We start from the raw sequence: 20,365 nt of genomic DNA, 5'->3' as shown, positions 1-20,365 counted from the left end.
AGGTCAATGCCAACACCTTGAATTGGGCCCAGAAAACAACTGGTAACCAGTGCAACTCCTTCAGCACCAGAGTGATGTGGTCTTGCTGACGGCTGCCTTTAATCAGGCGGGCCGCCGCATTCTGCACCAGCTGCAACTTCTGAACCATCTTCAAGGGTAACCCCACATGAAGCGCATTACAGTAGTCTAGGTGAGAGGAGACCAGGGCATGAACTACTGATGGTTAGGGAGGCAGGGGCGCAGCCACCGTATCAGATGGAGTTGGAACAGTGCTGCTTGGCTCACGGCCGACACCTGAGCCTCCATGGACAGCCAGGAGTCTAAAATTACCCCCAGGCTGCAGACCTGGTCCTTCAAGGGCACTGCACCCCATTCAACACCAGGTCAGCATCCCCCAACCTCCCCTTGACTCCCGCCAAAATAACTTCAGTTTTGTCAGGGTTCAGTTTCAGTTTATTCCTTCCCATCCAGCCACTCACCAACTCCAGACACTTGGACAGGGTTTCTACAGCCACCCTCAGTGCAGATTTAAGTGAGAGGTAGAATTGCATGTCATCTGCATATTGGTGACAATGCACCCCAAACCGCCTGATGATAGCCCCCAGTGGCTTCACATAGATGTTAAATAACATCAGGAAGAGAATGGAACCCTGTGGCACCCTGTAAGTGAGCAGCCAAGGGTCTGAAGTCTCCTCCCCCAGAGCTACCCTCTGGTACCTGCTAGAGGGGAAGGAATGGAACCACAGTAATACTGTGTCCCCTATGCCCAACCCCTCCAGGCAGTCCAGGAGGATACTGTGGTCATGGTATCAAAAGCCACTGAGAGATCACGGAGAACAAGGAAGGAGCATTCACCCCTATCCAGAGCCCTTCCCATGTCATCCACCAAGGCGGAATAGGGTGCAGGTCCCAGGAAGTCATGGTCTCCATGAAGTCCCAAGGTGCTCCCATGAGGATGGCTTCTGAATGTACATTGAAGTCCCCCAACACCAACAAATTAGGGGACTACACACGCACATCAGAGACCACCTCAAGCACCTCGGCCAGGGAGTCTGTCATGCAGCAGGGTGGATGGTACACAAGCAGAATCCCCAGACTGCCCTTTGGGCCCAACCTCCAGTACATGCATGATATCCCTTCTTAAAGCCATATGCTGGCTTCCTGTCTGCTCTGGGATTCAGTACTAGCTCCTTCAAAGCCCTCCATGGGCTTTCTGCCTCCTTATCTCTCTGTAGGGCCAGTTTCAAGGGTCGGTATGGTTGGGCACCTAGCAAGGGCTCACACCCCAGCAAGGCCCCCTTGAGAAAGCCCTCTGGAGTTGCTCCTCCTCTTCACCATTGCAACCTCCTTGCTCACCTGCCTCTTGCCCTGGCCCAAACAACTGTGGTGGTGGTGGTGGTGAGGAGGAGGAGGAGGAGGAGGAGCAGATGCCACTGCCTTCTTGCTTCCTTGGCTTTCTGCCTCTCAAGCAATCACGTGGTAGCTGTGATGAGGAAGAACAGGAGCAATAGCAGCCTGTGACAAAGGTGGTGAGAAGGTAGACCAACTTGAGAAGAAGGGGGCCACTGAGGATGCCTTCCGCAAGGGCCCTCAAAAACTCAGAGGCATCACTGAGTTGTATCCAAACATATGCTCTGCTTTGTATCCAAACATATCCCTGTCCATGACCTCCCCTCCTCCAGTTCCACCGCCCTCTGCCATCCAAAGGTCTTCGGCACCCCCAAAGACTCTTCTGTTTCTCTCTTTTTGTCCTGTATGCCCAAGACTGCCTCCTAGAACACCTGCAAGATGCCATCTCTCTCAAATCCCTCTTCCCAAAAGCCTTTGGCACAACCCCTGCAGTTCCCGTGCCCTCCTGTAAATAAGAGCCAAAGCATGCATTACTCTAAAGACAGAGCTTTCAGCTCCTTTTGTGTCCCCCCGCTTCACATCTGCAATGTCTATTCCAAAATAGTGGTCTATCGCAGGTGGAGGGGCCCTAATCCATATCAGGACCACAATGATGGAGGTGTGAGTGTTAAAGTCCCCCTTGTTGCTGTTTATTCAGTCAGTCGCTTCCGACTCTTCGTGACTTCATGGACCAGCCCACGCCAGAGCTTCCTGTCGGCCATCGCCACCCCCAGCTCCCCCAGGTCGAGCCCGTCACCTCCAGAATATCATCCATCCATCTTGCCCTTGGTTGGCCCCTCTTCCTGTTGCCTTCCACTTTCCCTAGCATCAGCATCTTCTCCGGGGTATCCTGTCTTCTCATGATGTGGCCATGGCCAAAGTACTTCAGTTTTGCCTTTAATATCATTTCCTCAAGTGAGCAGTCTGGCTTTATTTCCTGGAGAATGGACTGGTTAGATCTTCTTGCAGTCCAAGGCATTTTCCTCCAGCACCACACTTCAAAAGCATCTATCTTCCTTCGCTCAGCCTTCCTTATGGTCCAACTCTCACAGCCATAGGTTACTGCAGGGACTACCATTGCTTGAACTATGCGGACCTTTGTTATCAGTGTGATGTCTCTGCTCTTCACTATTTTATCAAGATTTGTCATTGCTCTCCTCCCAAGAAATAAACGTCTTCTGATTTCCTGGCTGCAGTCCCCCCTTACCCCCACTTTTAAAAAGTCTGCACAGCAATTTATATGCATTTTACTGTATATGCCATTTCTTCTAATATGCACATTTTACAAGCAATTTCTCTCCAATATATGCCTTTTTGGGAGTAATTTTCCCTAATGTGTGCATTTTTTGGACACATTTTTTGATCAGAGAACTGAATTGCAAAATTCGGAAAAGGGTGAAAAAGTAAGGATCATTTGCATCCCATGTTGTGTATTAGTTCAGTAAGTGCAAATTAGGTCACTTCGTATCAAAATGTGAACCAAACTAATTTCACCGTACTTGCCTGTACTACTTGGTAGTAACATGAACACCACCGAACAGACTGTGTAGCAGGAGGCTTGCCAGGTGCCCTTAGGGTCTGTGTTTTCCAGAAAGATAAAGACCTGTTTTTAAAAGCCATTTGAGGTTATGCTTTGCTGTTTTCTCTGATTAATTCTAGTTTTAATACTGTGCATTAACAGTGACTTTCAGTGTTAAAACTATCATTTTAGTTTTGTTGGTAGCTGCTCTGACTCTGAGCACTTAATTAATTAATTAATTACATTTCTATACTGCCCAATAGCCAAATGTCTCTGGGAGCTTAAAAAAAATTAAAACCACATAGTACAACATAAAAGAATATAAAATATAAAAACTTAAAAATACAGTATAAAAATACAATCAGAATAAACCCTAGCAGCAATGCAAAGATTTAAAATACAGATTTCAAACAGCAGAGCTAAAAGACTAAAGAGCTAAAATGCCGGGTGGGTGGGGATGACAGGTCTTCACTTGGCACTGAAAGGAGTACAATGTAGGTGCTAGGCGAACCTCTTTAGGGGGCTCATTCCACAGCCAGGGTGCCACAGCAGAAAAGGCCCTCTGCCTTGTAGCCACCCGCCTCACTTCCTTTGTCAGGGGCTTCCAGAGAAGGGCTCCTGAAGATGATCTTAGGGTCCAGGCAGGTACATATGGGAGGAGATGTTCCTTCAGGTAACCTGACCCCAAGCCATTTAGGACTCTGAATGTTAATATCAGCACTTTGAATCAAGCCTGGAAATGGACAGTGCAGCTCAGCTGGAAAAAGTATTGGCATAATATGATCTCATTGGCCAGTCCCCATTCACAATTTCGCTGCCCTATTTTGGATCAGCTGAAGTTTCTAGACCGTTTTTAAAGGCAGCCCCACATATAACTCAGCCTCGCACATGCTCTCCCAGCCATTCCCTGCACTCACCCGGACCTGTCTGTGAGGGTCTGCCATTTCCCCAAGCTTGTTTTTACAGAAAAAGGAGGTCTTTAAAAATTAGGGCTGGGAAAGGCTGATCTATGTGATCTTAGAGGTATAAATGGCCTATTTATGGCTCTAATTTGTGCATATTTAAATATGTGCATTTTAAAAGACCTCATTTTTTCATAAAAACAATCTTGGGAAAATGGCAGGTGCTCACAGATGGGATTCAGGGTGAGTGTGGGCAGCTCAGTGAGCTTGTGGGAGCTCAAGCATGGGTCCAGGGGCCTTGAGCAGGACAGTGCTTCAACGGGTGCCCACTGAAACCAGGTGGGGGTGGGTTTGTCCATCCCTTGTGCAGTTAGGGATGCATGAGAATTCTGTTTTGGGGGTAAAAACTCAACAGATCTTTCTAGTTTGGCGCTGGTAGATTTCATTCCATTTCCCCACACTGGTGTCGACTTGATCTGTAGTGAGTCAATATGACAGATTCTGTTTGTTTGTTTTTTGAATGGCAGCAATTTGTGCAAATTCGATTGTTATTCATTTATTTGGTTTGTGGGGGATCTTGACATTTGTGCAAATGGGGTAATTGTTTAAAAAATGTTTTTTATTGGCAAACTTGCACAAGTGCGCGTGATCGCGAGTCTGCCCGTCTGCTATGTAGCTGCAGAAGCCTATTCCCCTCTTCTAAATATCCTTGTCAGTTTCATCTTCTCCACACACTACTTTGTTTAACCAACCAGACCCATATTCTGAACTTGTCAAAGAATTTGTCAATTTCATCTTCCGATTTGGGACTTCCCAAGTGACAGGGGTGTGGGGGAGGAATTGACAAGTTGAGAAGATCCAGATTGTGCAAGTTACCATTTGCACAAATTGCGGGACATTTCTGGAATCAGAAAAAAAATCTGCTACAGTCTGCTGCTACTTACCAGAATGGAAACACTGTAGAATTCCATCGGGTTTAAATGGAACATAATTCCTATCATCACACATCTCTACGTGCCACCTCCCTTCCCCTGGCTGATGGACAAGGCTAGAGTTTGCTTCTCTTCTGCTCTCTAGTCCTCCTAGGGCAACTCTCCTTATTCTCTGTGTCCACTTTCCCATGCGATGGGTAACGGATAAATAATAAGTAATGTTGAGTATGCACACATTAAGGAGGAAGCTGGCAGGCCAGATGCAGAACGCCTGTGGGTCATACCAGGCTAGTGGGCCAGAGGTTCCTCACACCTGGCCTAAGAAATCTCCCTCTTTTCCACTTCTTCTGACGTTCAGCTCTCTGTGTTACAATTGGACCACTTTTGACATTGTTGCTGTAACAACTGTCCTCAGCATCTTTCATCAATGACACCTTGTTTCACTGCATCCTTGGGGAGCAAGGTTTTCTTCCCCAACCACTGTCATGTCTGAAAACAAGGAAGAATTGGGCCATATGTAGAAGCTTAGGTAATGTTCTGGAATGGTTCCTTTCCCTTCCAGGACAGAGTAGCAGCCAAGATGGAAAATGTCTCCTGCATAGGTTATATTCAACAGCAGTTGCCAGTGCAAACCAAGGCAGTGGGAGCTTTAGCTAGCTCTAAATACTTGTAGCTGTACAGCTAGAGTAGACTAAGAAAGTAAATGGGATACCTTTCTTTTATCCCCCCCCCCACTCCATTATAGGCCAATCTATAGTCAGATTCAGCAATCTGATTTCAGGAATCAGATTACAGTGGCCATGTGTGTATAGGGATGTCAGAGAAATCCATTTGAGGGCTGGAATTCGATCACTTTTCCTAGGCTCGACCCCCGGACTTAGTTTCGGTTCCCACTGTGGCACCCGACTTGATCTGCAGTGAGTTGGGCTTCGGAGTGGCTTTTCTGGGAATTTTGTGCATTTGGGGGAAGGTTCTGCAATGTGTGCAAATTTCTGAGCAATTTGCACAAATTGCAGCTGAATTTGCACAAAATACATCCTAATTTGTGCAAAGTATGGCTGAATTTGTGCAAATCCAGCTATAATTTGCACAAATTGCAGAACCTCCCCCCACCCCAGGACAAAAAAGTTCCTGGAGTTCAGGGAACAGCCTGCAGCTTGGTTCGCAGACATGATGCAAGTCGTACATGCTGCAGTACTCCATCAAGCCAAAAAAGAAATGGATTTCCCAGCCACCAACATCCCTGAGTGTGAAGGGCTGTCAAAGGACAGTCTTCTATTTGAAGGCATCCTTTGTTTGAAGGGCTATCCACTCCAATTGTGGTTTAAAGACAAAGAACCATAAGAAGGGATTGCCCAAGGGACTTGAAGTTGCCTTCAACAATTAGCACCTGGATAGCAAACTGAGCAAGCACACATATCACCTGGTCATAGTCTTCCCCACTATGCTAAGATTTCTGTTTAAATGCTAGTCATTATTTCAAATGTTTAATTTTTGTGAACCGCCCAGAGAGCTTCGGCTATTGGGCGGTATAGAAATGAAATGAATGAATGAATGAATGAATGTTGTTATCTCTACATAACCTATACTAATGTTATGCAAATATGCGTTCTCCTTTGTTGTCTTTTTTGGCAATGTCTTTTTTGGCAATTAGCCACCCTAATTATATTGGATTTCTCTACCATTCATTGTTTTGTGTGTGTGTGTGTGTGTGTGTGTGTGTGTGTGTGTGTGAGAGAGAGAGAGAGAGAGAGAGCAAGAGAGAGAGAGAGAGAGAGTATGGTTTAGTAGCTTAATGGGGTAGCCTGTAGAAATGGATGGAGTTCTAGCTCCCTCTGGTTCCTTCCAGATCAGCTGTAATTTACGTAGTTCCATCACCTCTTCTGCTAGCAAATGTTAAGGCTAAGAGGAGCGGGGCCTTTTCACAGTGGCCCCAAGTCTCTAGAATGACATCATAGCAGGGCCTAGCTGTTGATAAGCAACTTCAAAGCCCCTGATCTCTCCCCTTTTTCAAATTAGTGTTCTTCATCTTTAAACCAGACTTGGACTGCACAGCCCTTCAAACTGAGGATACAGTCATATAGAGGGCTGTCCTCTGACTGTCCTTCAAACAGAGGACTGTCTTCTGTAAAGTGGGAAACATGGACACCCTCCTTCTGATTTGGCCTCTTTTTTTACTTTTGTTTTTGTGATGACGGTTTTATAGTATTTTACTGCATCGTTGGTTTGTGCACAGGTGCACTACAGAAATTGAATTGTTGTTATTGTCCAGTAATATCTTGCTCTGAGGTTCAGGCGGAGCAAGGGCTCCTGGGAAAGGGTACAGGGGGCATTACTCTAGGCAGCATAAAACTGTTCGAGCTTCCAGAGTTTTCCCCCATGTGCTTTGTAGCTGTTTGATCTTTGAGGGGTTCGCCCCTGCCCTCCCCCTCCCCAGCTTTGTTCTGTAACAAGGAAGAGAAGCTGAGAAACAGACAGAGAGAGCGAGCGAGAGAGAGAGAGAGAGCTGCAAACCATGCAGGGATGGGATGAAGGGCGGAAGGTGGGTTAGCAGAAAGGAAATTTCATGGATATGATAAGCAGGCCCAGCAGTTAAACCTTAGGCTGACACATTAATGAATTTCACAGCATGCCTGGAAAACCTCTCACCCCAGCCTAGACCAGGAAAGGGAGGGATGAAGTTGGGTGGTGTGAGGGCAGAGGAGGACGGTGGGGTATAGCGGGAGGAAATCTTGTTCCCATTCTCTTTTTGTGAGTGTGTGAAACAGGAGCCGTCAGTGCTTTCCCCACTCTTTGTTAAAAAATATTTGTGCGTGCAGATCTCTCTACCCTGCTCCAAGCCCTGGTTTGGTTTCTGCAGCTAATCAGAGAAAAAGGAGACCAGGGGTTTGGGAGGAGGGGCAGCCCGCAAAATGACTTTAGCAGCTCTCCTCTCCACTGCTGCCATTGCCTCCCCCACCCCACTCTGCTCCATAACCTGGCCACAGCTGGTGGTGTTCGTGTTCCTTAATAGCTCTGGCAGTGAATAACAGAACGACCGTTCCTGCCCACCCCGCAGCCCAATTCAAGGTGGGTGGTCTTTGCATGGGCACTGGGAAGGGGCTTTGGATGGAACAGGCTGTCTGGGGAAGAATCGGGAACCAATCGGAATGGGAAATTATTTCCCCCCCCCGTTCTTCTGGGGAGCTCGTTTCTGCTGCCAAGGTAAGCCTATGCTCATAATAATAGAAGTTGCGGCTCAAGGAAGGCTGTTTGTAAAGTGTGTGTTGTTGTTTGTTAATGTTTAAATGCACAACATCCATCTAGGGTGGCCACTTATGAATGACCAAAAAAGAGGGAATGCATTATCCAAAAAGAGGACGAAAGAGGTTGCCAATGTCCATAATATTTGCATATGCTCATTTATACGTGTAGACGCAAACTTAGAAATCATTATAATAATGTAAACAGCAATACAGTACATCTCAGAATAATGTGGAAGACTGTGACCAGGTGACCTGTGTGCCTCCTGTTCTGCTGCCCAGGTGATTACTGTGGATGGTCAACAGTTCTTATGGATATTTATCTTTAAACCAGAACTGGAGAGGACTTCAAATAGAGGATGCCTTCAAACAGAGGATGCTCCTCTGGCAGCCCTTCCAATAGAGGACTGCCCACTGTAAAAGAGGACATATGACACACCCAGGGATCTGAAATGGTCCAGTCTAAGAAGGACTCTACCTTGTACCATTGGTGAAAATGTAGCTTGGCTCTCTGAGTTCTCCAGTAGCTGTGTGACATGTTTTCCTTCCATCAGTTTTTGGTGACCAGGGATGGGATAGAATGCAGATAGTTTTAATCAATGTAATAAGCTTTATGTTTTATTTATTCTTTAACATACTGGCCCAGTTCAGATATCATGGCCAAACCCTGGTTTGGGCATCAGGGCCATTCCTTCTTTTCATGCACTCCTTCCCTTCCTCTCATGCTGATCAGTTCCCTCCCTCACTTCTTGGTTTATGATAAGCATCATTTGCTGTGACATGACATCCAAATTTGGCAAATGACAGCTACTGCAAATGGTAATTTGCCTCCAAACCAGAATTGGAAGCATAGCATAGAATGGGTTTCCAGTGCCAGTTTGGAGACAAATTATAGTCTGCAGGAATCATAGTTTGTTCAATTTGAATGTAATGGCAAACTGAGGATGGGAATCACAGTATATGAGGGGGAGCGCAGTAGCTTGAGCCATAGATCTGATGGCCAACCCATGGTTTGGCTGTGACAGATCTGAACTGGAATGGGTGGGAAATTCCTTGGGTTCACATTTTAATGCAAGATTACCCAATTCGCAGTTCCTGTACCCAAACCCATACCCAAACACAAGTTGGAGTCCGACATCTGTACATTTCCAAGTTTGCAATCTGTTCTGCAAAACAAAAGAGACAGCCTTTAACAACATGGGCATTTTGTGAAAAATACATAGGGAAATGCATGTGTTTTAGTCAATGGGTGCATCTACGGAAAATTGCGTACGTTTGAAAATGCACATCTTGAAAAATGCACACAACAATGTGTACAAATTCCTGTGTGGGGAGAGAAAAAGCTCACATGGAACTGGGTGGGGATGAATCTAGCACTGGAAAACTGAGACCGTGAATGACATTGAGCTTAACCAATTCGCCCGTCCCTAATCTGTGCCAAACCATGGCTACACACCTGGACTGGGCAGACTAACAATCAGATCAGGATATATAAAGCTTATTGTGATTTACTGGTATGGCCTGATCCTATCATCTGGAAATTCCTTCTCACACATTTGTTTACTGGATCTAGCACTGGATGCTGTGCAGGCTCCGGGTTTTGGAGGGCCCTTGGGCCAGACACTCTCAAAGGACCCCTTCACTCAGTGAGTCTACCTTCTCATCACCATGGTCACCGACAGCTGTTGCTCCTTATCTGCTTTTTCATCACTGCTACCCCTGGCTGCTTGACAGGCAGGAAGCTGGTGAGCAAGTAGGCCATGGCATCTTCTGCCACATCTTCTCACCACCACCATTGTCTGGGCCAGAGTGAGAGGCAGGTGAACAAGAACATTGCAAGGGTGAGGAGGAGGAGCAACTCCAGGGGGATCTTGTCAGTGGGACCCTCGTGGGGTGCGGGCCCTTGGCAGGTGCCTGACCATGCCAACCCTTGATGCCAGCACTGCCTCTGTGCTTGTATTTCATAATAAACATAGCAGCACTATCAGCACAGGACAACTCCCATTCTTTTCTCTTTTTTGTAACCAAGGGAATGGTGTCTTTTGGCCTGCGTACCTAGTATGTTAGATCCAGTTAACTGACAGTGGCAGCCAGTGCTGACTGCAGGTTTTTGAGGGGCCTTGGACAAGACAACTGCAATGTCCCCCTCCCTGAGTGAATCTACCTTCTCACCGTCATTGTCACCAGCTGCCACTGTTCCAACTCCCCTTGCTCATCATGGGTACCACTTGCTGGCTTGACATGGGCAGTGGCATCTCCTGCTGCTCCTTCTCACCACCTGTATTGTCTGGGCCAGAGTGAGAGGCAGGTGAGCAAGCAGGTTGCAAGGGTGAAGAGGAGGAGCAACTCCAGGGGGCTTTTGTCAGTGGGCCCCTGCTGGGGTGCGGGCCCTGGGCAGGTGCCTGACCATGCCGGCCTTTGTCCATCCTGACTGGATGGATGAATGAGTGAGTGGACGTTCTTGCAAACTTTCTTTCACCTATTCCTATCTCTTTCTTGCAGCCTGCAACTGTAACCTGCATGCCCGCCGCTGCCGTTTCAACATGGAGCTCTACAAACTCTCCGGGCGGAAGAGTGGAGGCGTCTGCCTCAATTGTCGCCACAGTACTGCTGGGCGGCATTGCCATTACTGCAAGGAGGGCTTCTACCGGGACATGAGCAAATCCATCACTGACCGCAAGGCCTGCAAAGGTAAGGGACAATACCCTCTCCTGCACCTTCCGACGAATGCCCCCCTTCAGGCAGTCGAGGGAGGTGAAACTGCCCTGTCGGACTATTGCAATGCTCTCTGCCTGTGGGGAGGGGGACCCTATGATGACAGGCCGGGAGCTGCAGTGAGGGATGCTGGAGAAATTCGAGATGGACTAAAATGAGGTTGGATTTCTGAGAATCCAACCTGCGGGATCCACTGCGGAGCGCCCCCCTTAGGCCACACAGAGTCTGTGGGCTTTCAGATGGTTTTTGGAATCCACTGTGGAATCCACCGCAGAATCCACTTTCAGAATCCACTGCGGAGTGACCCTCTCAGGCCGCGTGGAGTCTGTGGGATTTTGGATGGTTTTCGGAATCTGCTGTGGAATCCATTTTCGGAATCCACTGCGGAGCAACCCCCTCAGGCTGTGTCCATGGGCTTTCAGATGGTTTTTGGAATCCACTGCAGAATCCACAGTGGAGTGACTCCCTCAGGCCATACGGGGTCTGTGGGCTTTCGGATGGTTTTCGGAATCCACTGCAGAATTCACTTTTGGAATCTACTGTGGAGCAACCCGCTCAGGCTGCATGGAGTTCATGGGCTGGCAGATAGTTTTCAGAATCCACTGCGGAATCCACTTTTGGAATCCACTGCAGAGCGACCCCCTCAGGCTGCTCAGAGTCCGTGGGCTTCCGGATGGTTTTCGGAATCCATTGCGGAATCCACTTTCAGAGTCCACTGTGGAGCGACCCCCTCAGGCCACGTGGAGTCCGTGGGCTTTCAGATGGTTTTTGGAATCCACTGCAGAATCCACTTTTGGAATCCACTGCAGAGTGACCCCCTCAGGCCGTGAGGAGTCTGTGGGCTTTTGGATGGTTTTTGGAATCCACTGCGGAATGCACTTTCAGGATGCACTGTGGAGCGACCCCCCCCGGCTGCGTGGAGTCCGTGGGCTTTCGGATGGTTTTGTTTTTACTTTCCTGAAATTTACTCATATAAATTCGTAGACAAATACACAAGTGTCTGCTGAGGAAACATTGAATGGAACAGGGAACGATATGCTAAATGTTACGTACTGAGGTAAATGATGTAAATATGTAAATACTTACGTAATTATTTGTGTATTTTTCTTCATGACGAAAAAAATATATTCTCATCCGTCTGTGGACGGATGACGGAACAAAAGGCACCTGTCAATCTGAGGAACACAAATGGAGTGGATTTTACACAGTCCGTCCATCCCTCACTGCAGCTGGTGCAAAACACTGCTGCCCCTGTGTTAACAGGGGCAGTGAGAGGTCAGCATCTTCCAACAGCTTTGAAATCTCTGTGGTGGCAGCCAGGGAGCTGCTGGGCCCAGTTTTAATATTTCAATCTTTAACTCTTTGTAATCTGCTCAGAGAACATTGGTTACTGGGGGGATTATTAGCAGGGCCTTTTTGGTGATGGCACCCTGTTGTGGAACTCTCTTCTGGAAGAGGTCCAGCTATTTCCCCATCACTCCTCTCTACTGCTGTCATTTACATGCCAATTAAAGATCTATCTATCTGTACAGCCTTTTGGAGTATAGGCAAGTGCTCTATGTGTTTTTTCATCGATGGATTGTGTGGATAGGTTTATGGCATTTTATTGTGTATTTGTGATTTTGGCGTCATGATTCTCCTGTTGTTTCTGCGATGTACTGTGGTTTATATAGGTTGTTAGATGCCCTGGGCTCTTTGTTAGGAAGGAGGATTATAAATCTATTTGATTTAAATACTTAAATCGGGGTGATCCGTGTCATGCCTATGGGGCCCTGCCTCCAGTCTTCATGCATTCAGGGATCCCATGTGGGGCTGAGAGCACTGTTCAGTGTTCTGGGAAATATAGGAGCTTGTGCACATTTGGGACCATAGCTTGGGGGTTAGGGATGGACGGACGCCCCACAGATGTCCTCTGGGAACCCGCTGAGAAGCTTGCTCACCCCCAGACTAGCGTGTGAGCTCCGACCCACTGGCCAAGCCACGTGCACTCACCCTGGACCAGTCTGTGACTGCCGTAAGCACCATTTTGTGAAAGAAAATGGTGATTGCGAATATGTTCACATCTAGTCTTATGAAAAATGGTGCTGTGAGTGGCCAGTATACACAAGATCACAGACATAAATGGACCATGCGAGCGTGTGGGGGGGGCTTGAGAGGGGGCAGGGGCTTGGTAGGCACAGCTTGGTGGCACAAGTGTAGGGGGGTCCACCAACTCCCAGACCCAATTGGGCGCCCATACCATCCCTATCAGTGGTAGAGCACAGTGGTAGAGCTTGCATGGAAAAGATCCCAGAGTCAATCCCCGGCATCTCTAGAGAGAGACAAGGATAATCTAGTAGGTAAAGGGAAAGATTTTTGCCTGAGACTCTGGAAAGCTGCTGCCTGTTAAAAATAGACCACTGGTGGGCATGTGTCGGGATTGCTGCATCTACTAGGTCCACCAGCTGGAGCCAGGTATGCAATAGTGGCTGGGGGTGGGGGGGTGGGAAACCCACTCTCAGAATTAAGGAACAAGTGTGCCTCTGAGCTTATGCTTAGTCCAGGACTTTGTTTTCAGGACCAGAACTGAGGTTACAGTCCTGTCGCACACAATTCAATCCTGGCTTTCCCCGCCCCCATGCTTTCTTCCACCTCAGCTGCTGAATTTAGACAGCGGTGGTGGGGTGAGAAACCCCTTTTTTGTCATTGCTGTTGTTAAACAGCTGGGAGGGATCAGAAACCCTTGATGATCTACTGCAGATCACCCAGAGATCTACCAGTAGATGCCTATCTACCTTCTGCCCACCCCTGAATTAGGCAATCTGGGTTAGATGGACGAAAAGCTTGACCTAATATAAGGCAGCTTGCGATATTCAATGCTTGGACGCGTGGAGTGGAGCAGCACTGCGCCGCGTGGCGCGACACCATCTCCCATGCTCCATGCATTCATTTGCCTCTATGCCTGGAATGGCAGCATGGGCATTACTGACCTTGCTCCAGTCTCCACCTATGCAGAATCATAGAGCTGGAAGGTGTCTTGGAGATCATCTAGTCCAACCCCATGCTCAATTCAGGCTCTGCTCTGCAGGATGCAGCTCCTGTGTCCCTGACAGATGGCCATCCATCTGTAGTGTGTTCTCATTATGCATGTCGTCGTGTACTGATAGGGTTTCTACCTCTTTGTTTATTCTTTAAAACTTTAAGAAGGAATAGGGCAGGGGGCTCTCCAATGGCACCCATGAAGGAGTCCCTAATGTGGTGCCTGATGGCACCTGCAAGCTTCTTTTTTTTTAAATTTCCCATTTTTAAAATATATGTGCATGGGTTTGTATATACCCATAGCAATGAATACATATGAAATGCCTATATATGAAAATACCGCTTTCTAGCAATTATACATAACACTTGCTATTTCTCTCCACCCAATCAATTTCCTTGCTATTTCTTTCTCTTCCCATCCCTAGCCTTCTCTCCCTCCCTCTCTCTCTCTCTCTTACCCTTGCTCTTTCTCTCCCACTCATCCCTTTATCATGCTGTTTTGACTCCCAAGCCCTAGCCTCGCTACTTCTCTCCCCCATCTCTTTCCCTTGCTGTTTATCCTCCTCCTAGCTTCTAGCCTCGCTCTTTTTCTCCCCATTTCTTTACTTTGCTGTTTCTCCCTACTCCCAGCCTCTAGCCTTGCTCTTTTTCTACCCCTTTGCCCCGCTATTCTTCTCCCCTCCCACCCAGCCTCCAGCCCTGCTATTTCCCCCCACTTCTTTAGCTCACTATTTCTCCCCCTCCTACCTTCTAGCCTTGCCCTTTCTCTATCCTTTTGGCTCTATCCCTTTCCTCCCAGCCCCTGGCCTTGCTCTTCCTCTCCCCTCTCCCCCTTTTCCTTGCTATTTCCCTGTTCCTTCCAGCCTCTAGCCTCACTATTTCTCTTCCCCACCACCACTTCTTTAGCTCACTTTTGACAAGCCAGGCCCACACAGCAGCCATTATGTGACTAGTTACATCCTCCCTGGGAGCCACTTTGTAGTGGTGCCCACAGCAGTTTCTCAAATTCCCAAGTGTGCCAATGGGTCCAAAAAGGTTGGACCCCTTGAATAGGGCATGGATGGCCAACATATGTATCTTCATGGGGGCCATTTTTCTCCACACAGTTCTCCAAGGGCCAGAATTGTGCCTTGCCATACAAATGGACTGAACTTCTCATAGCTGCTGATGTTCTGTTAATAATATAAGCAATTTATTTATTCACTAACAGAAAATGATTTTTAGGCCTCCTTTAAGGGTGGAACCCTCCTGAGGCAGCATACATAAAAGAAACATACAAAACAGCAAAGAAATTCACAGCATAAAAACAGCAATAACAAATAAAACCAGCAGTCCAGAAATACAGTTAAGAAAAGGCCAGTGAGAACAAGTGGTTCATCAGACCTTTCTGGAAGGACCGCCAGAAGAACAGGCCTTACAAACCCCCAACGGAGGCTCATTCCAGTGGTGTTGGGCCACTAATGAAAAGGCCCTCTCCCTTGTACTCATCTACAGAACCACCCTTGGTAGTTTGGAAGGCTTCTGTTGATGACCTTAGAGTGCAGCCAGGCCATTAAAAGTAAAGGCAGTCGTTTTAGGCACAAACCACTTAAGTCTTTAAAGGTTAAAACCAGCACTTAAACTGGGCTCAGAAATGCACTGGCAACCAGTGCAGCTCCCACCGTATCACTGTTACATGACCCAACTGCCCAGCTTCTACCAATATCTGGGCGGCTGTATCCTGTGCCACCTTCAGCTTCCAAGCCATCTTTAAAGGCAGCCCCATGTTAAGCACATTGCAGTAGTCCAGGCTGGATGTCACCAGAGACCCACCAGAGAGGGTCGCAGTTGGCGTACCAGTTGGTGTGCCAGACAAGCTTGTAAAAAGTACTCCTGGCCACTATCATCACCTGAGCTTCCCCTGTTAGCACCGAATCCAGGACCACTCCCAAATTGTATACTGTGAAGGCAACCCCACCTAAGACCAGATGTATTCCTTTATGCCAATCGGTCAGTTTCCATACCCACCTTACCTCCATCTTGTCTGAATGAAGTCTCAGCTAGTTTGCCTGTATCCATCCCCAATCTGCCTCCAGACACCAGTGAAAGGGTTCTACACCCTCCATGGATCATTAGACGGAAAGGAGAGATGAAGCTGAGTGTGTCACCCACTTCACACTTTGGGAGCATATGCTCAGGCATAGTTGGGAATCATGTTCCTTGCCCTGAGGAAGGGTGGGATCAAACCAGGGATGTCGGAGAAATCCGCAACAGAATCAAATTAGTTCAGATTTCTATTAATCCAACCCATGGATTACACAGTGGATCGGCTTTTCCTGAGTCTCACAGATTCTGCAGACTTGCAGACCAGTTTTTTTACTTCTGTTCTTTATGCAAATTTAGTTGTAGAAAAATATGTAAAAAAAACACAAAACCTGGCCAAAAATGCACATTTCCTCCATATGCTAAAGCGTGAAAATACACATTTGTTTGGGGGGAGGGTTTGTGCATGTGGGAGGTTTGTGCATTTTCGCAAGTGCAAATGTGCACAAATTTTGGGAATTGGAAAAAATCTGATTCCACCAATAAGAGGACACCAGAACGAAAGACACCTGACAATCCATGAAACGGAATGGATTTTACAAAATCTGTACATCCCTAGATCCAACTATAATAAACAAACAAACCATACCGTGACTACTCTGATTGCTTGAAAAGGATTGGCCAAAGTCCCTTACGACTACGAGTTCCCCCATTTTGTTATAGATTGAAAAATGCTATAGAAATGTATCCTCCTATTTTTATCATTGTAATGATGAGTGCTACAGAGGTCAAATTGCCTCGACCTCACACCCTAAGGAGTGTGGGAGTGGTAATCCCAGTGTAAACAAGTGAATGTGTGAACAGAGCCGGCCAAGGTTTGGTATATATATTCTAGATTAATTAATTTCAGAGCCGACGTGTGAGTTTATAACCAAAGGCGAAGAAGACACGCTTTCTAGTTTGGCATGGCTCTCGGGTGAGAAGCAGTTGCTCTGTCAGCACTGAATAATTTGTGCCCGCGTCATGGTTTATTTGTACTAATCTGGAGTCTGGATTTAAATGAGAAGCAGGCTCCAACGTTTACCTACAGTAGAACTTATCTCTGGGCTAATGTGTAGCCAGCACAATTATTCCACTCCCACCCCCTGCCCTTTACCCAGGCTTCCCATCACCCTGTTTCAAAATATATTTCTTCACGGACATCTTGCAGGAACAGCTCCTTAAGGGTGTGTCCAGAAGGGTATTTTTTAATTCATTTGTTTGTTACAATGAGCCCAAGGCAGCACACATGATCCTCCTCTTCTCCATTTGATCCTCACAACAACCCTTTGAGATAGGTTAGGCTGAGTCAGTGACTGGCTGAAAGTCACCCAGTGAGCTTCATGGCCAAGTGGGGACTAGAACCCAGGTCTCCCCAGTCCAGCACTCTAACTGGTAGCTTTCTGTATTGCTGTCCACACTTAAACCAGCAGCAGGGCTAGCGTTTCCTTACAGGTGGCAAGGCAGCGGCCTGGGGTGGCCCAATTCGAGGGGTGCTCCCCCCCCCCGTGTCAGGAAGTGATGTGAGTTTTCTAAAGTACATTCTGGCAATTTCCTCAGTGCCCTACATCCATTGAGATCTGACCTAGCATGTTTATTTGACATATTTAATGGGGGAAAAGTTTGCAAAACTTTACCACGGTAAGAACATAAGAGGAGCTGTGCTGAATCAGACCAAAGGCCTATTAGTCCAGCATTCTGTTCACACAGTAGCCAAATAGCCTGCCTCTGGGAAGTCCACAAGCAGGATATGATGAGTGCAATAGCACCCCCTGCACACAGACACACCCCTCTGCTCATGTTCCCGAGCAACTGGGATACAGAGGCATACTGCCTCCAATACTGGAGGTAACATGTAGTCATCAGGACTAGTAGCCACTGATGGCCTTATCCTCCAGGAATTTATCTAACCCCATTTTTAAGCCACCCAAGTTGGCAGCCATCACTCAATCTTGAGTTGAGAATTTTATAGTTTAATTATGTGCTGTGTGAAGACGTACTTACTTTTATCTGTCCTGAATCCTTTAGCTTCATGGGATGACCCTGGGTTCTAGTATTATGGGGTCATCTTTTTATCCCCTTTCTCCACACTATACATAATTTTGTACACTTCTATAGTAGAATCATAGGATAGCAGAATCATAGAATAGTAGGGTTGGAAGGGGCCTACAAGACCATCGAGTCCAACCCCCTGCTCAATGCAGGAATCCAAGTCAGAGCATCCCCGACAAGTGGTTGTCCAGCTTCTTCTTGAAGGCCTCCAGTGTGGGAGAGCCCACCACCTCCCTAGGGAATTGGTTCCATTGTCGTGCTCTAACAGTCAGGAAGTTTCTCCTGATGTTCAGCTGGAATCTGGCTTCCTGTAACTTGAGTCCATTATTCCGTGTCCTGCACTCTGGGATGATCGAGAAGAGATCCTGGCCTTCCTCTCGGTGACAGACTTTCACGTACTTGAAGAGCGCTGTCCTATCTCCCCTCGGTCTTCTCTTCTCAAGGCTAAACATGCTCAGTTCTTTCAGTTTCTCCTTGTAGGGCTTTGTTTCCAGTCCCCTGATCATCTTCGTTGCCCTCCTCTGAGTCTGTGTCCCCCACACTTTTTTTTTTTTTTTTTAAAGCTAGGACTTTTTTAAAGTCCAGGCTTCATAACCTTTCCTGATAAAATTGCTCCAGCCCCTTGATCACTTGGTTGCCCCTTTTGGCACCTTTTCCAGCTCTATAATATTCTTCTCTTGGTGGGCGGGGGGGGGGGGGAAGAATGCTGTTTCCAGACCTGTAGATGTTAATTTTACATGCATAAATATCTCAAGTTTACCAATAGCCAAAAGCAGTTGAGTTGAAATATTTGATGGGGGTGGGGGAAGTAATGGTGCAATCCTATATGTGTTTACTCAGATGTAAGCCCCACTGTGTTCCATGGGGCTTCTTCCCTAGTCAGTATGTTTAGGACTGCAGCTGCAGTGTGGTTTTAAATATTATATCCAAACAAATTCAACACTTAACTTGGAAATTATTATTTTTATTGGAAGACTTGCAAATATTTTTAAGACGTGACAACTCAATAGCGTACACTTCCCTGACATTATTTTCATTTTGAGAAGAAGAAGAAGAAAAAAACTGAAGGTGCTGAAAACTGTGAACATACTCATTTCAGTGTGGCTGGGGAGCTACATAAATATGTGTGCTTCCTCGGATAGTCCTCTGCAAAAAGTTCATTGCAACGTGGATTTTGGATTGGACGGGTTCCAATTTATATTCCAATTTATATTGTATTTATATTCCAGTTGCCCAACTGGGCTTGTATTGTGTGTTCATTCATTATGTTACTAATTAATTTCATGAAATGATGCAACTCCAAAAATAGATATTTTTTTTCCGCAGAAAAACATAGCAGCAGTTTCAATAACAATTTTCCGGAAAATTTAGTTTTCCACCCAACATCACTGCTGTCAGAGCCAGGGACATGGGCAGCTGTACCGGGAACGAGACTTGGGGCACATGTTCCTAGCCCAGGGGCCTTAGGTGGCCAGAAGCCTAGAATGTTTCCGGTGGGCGGTTTCACTGTGTTCCTCAGCCAAGGACCTGGTAGTAGGGTGGCCATATATCCTACATTATGGAAGACAGTCCTCCATTTGCAGGGCTGCCTGGTCCAAGCCTGGTTTAATTATAAAAAACCGCAAAGCCATAAGAAGGGAGAGCTGTAGTGGAAACACAGAAGACCACTGTATATCAAAGAGCTAGTAGTGCATCGTAATTGTTCTCTTCCGTGCCCATGAGAGCCTAGCAGCAGAGGCTGGTGGCTCCAATGTCAGTGGGGCTGTGAATCTGCCCTGGGTTTCAGTCAGCACCAGTCAGAACTCTAAAGGAGCTCTCCAAGCAGCTGACCCCTATCCCCAAAATTGGGTTGGCACCTTGGATAGCTCCTTTAAAGTTCTGACTGGTTCTGCCTGCAACCCAGAGTGGATTCGCAGCCCCACTGGTATTGGCCCCACTGGAGCCTAGCTTACGTCTGTGCCTGGATTCCTCATCCAGGCCTGATGGGCCTTCTGCGTTATGCCTCATCAGTTGTATGCGATTAGCCCAGCCTCTAGCTTCAGCTGTCTGCCTCAGAAACAGTCAGTGTTGTCTTTGAAGTTAGAAGCCCAGGGCCGTCGGTAGCTCGCTATCACCACCTGGCTTGGCTGCTTGCCAATGACGGAGGCTAGTTTGTGTCTCCCAATGGGACCGGGGAAAAAGAGCCCACTAAAGCGTAGATAGATCTCTGAGGGAGGTTTGAGACTCGGAACCTGTCTGCGGGCCAAGATGGCAAGGTGCCACAGGCCTGGCCATTGGAGCCATTCACCGCTGCTCTTATCTGATTTACTGCTCTGAGAAGAGTACGGGTTCCCAGTGACTGAAGGCACACATACGTTATGCTTTATTTTAGCTAAATAGACTTCTTTCCTCCACCCATTGGTGTGCTCATTGCCTCCAAATATCCAGAAAGAAGCACTGCCTATTGCCAAAACAATTGCCATAGCAACAGCCCAAGGGCCTTGACATTGCTTTCTTTATTTTCAAGTATTTGTATGCCCCTCCTCAGTCAAAAGG

At 47.1% G+C, this 20,365-nt stretch overlaps 1 protein-coding gene across 2 annotated transcripts in view; it reads left to right on the top strand.

Annotated features, from left to right (window-relative positions):
• Window positions 1–20,365, top strand: part of NTN3 (netrin 3) — a 191,673-nt gene that overhangs the window by 80,574 nt on the left and 90,734 nt on the right. For both annotated transcript variants that reach the window (XM_084818726.1, XM_084818727.1), the window contains exon 3: window positions 10,487–10,675. In XM_084818726.1, coding sequence (XP_084674852.1) covers window positions 10,487–10,675 — 189 coding nt within the window. The remainder of the gene's footprint in view (window positions 1–10,486; window positions 10,676–20,365) is intronic.

The sequence above is a fragment of the Heloderma suspectum genome, chromosome 12 (assembly GCF_057233095.1).
Source record: "Heloderma suspectum isolate Gila_16-S chromosome 12, 16-S_ref, whole genome shotgun sequence".
NCBI classification, from domain to species: domain Eukaryota; kingdom Metazoa; phylum Chordata; class Lepidosauria; order Squamata; family Helodermatidae; genus Heloderma; species Heloderma suspectum.
Note: the sequence above shows the minus strand (reverse complement) of the source record. Positions and strands in the feature narration are given on the sequence as shown.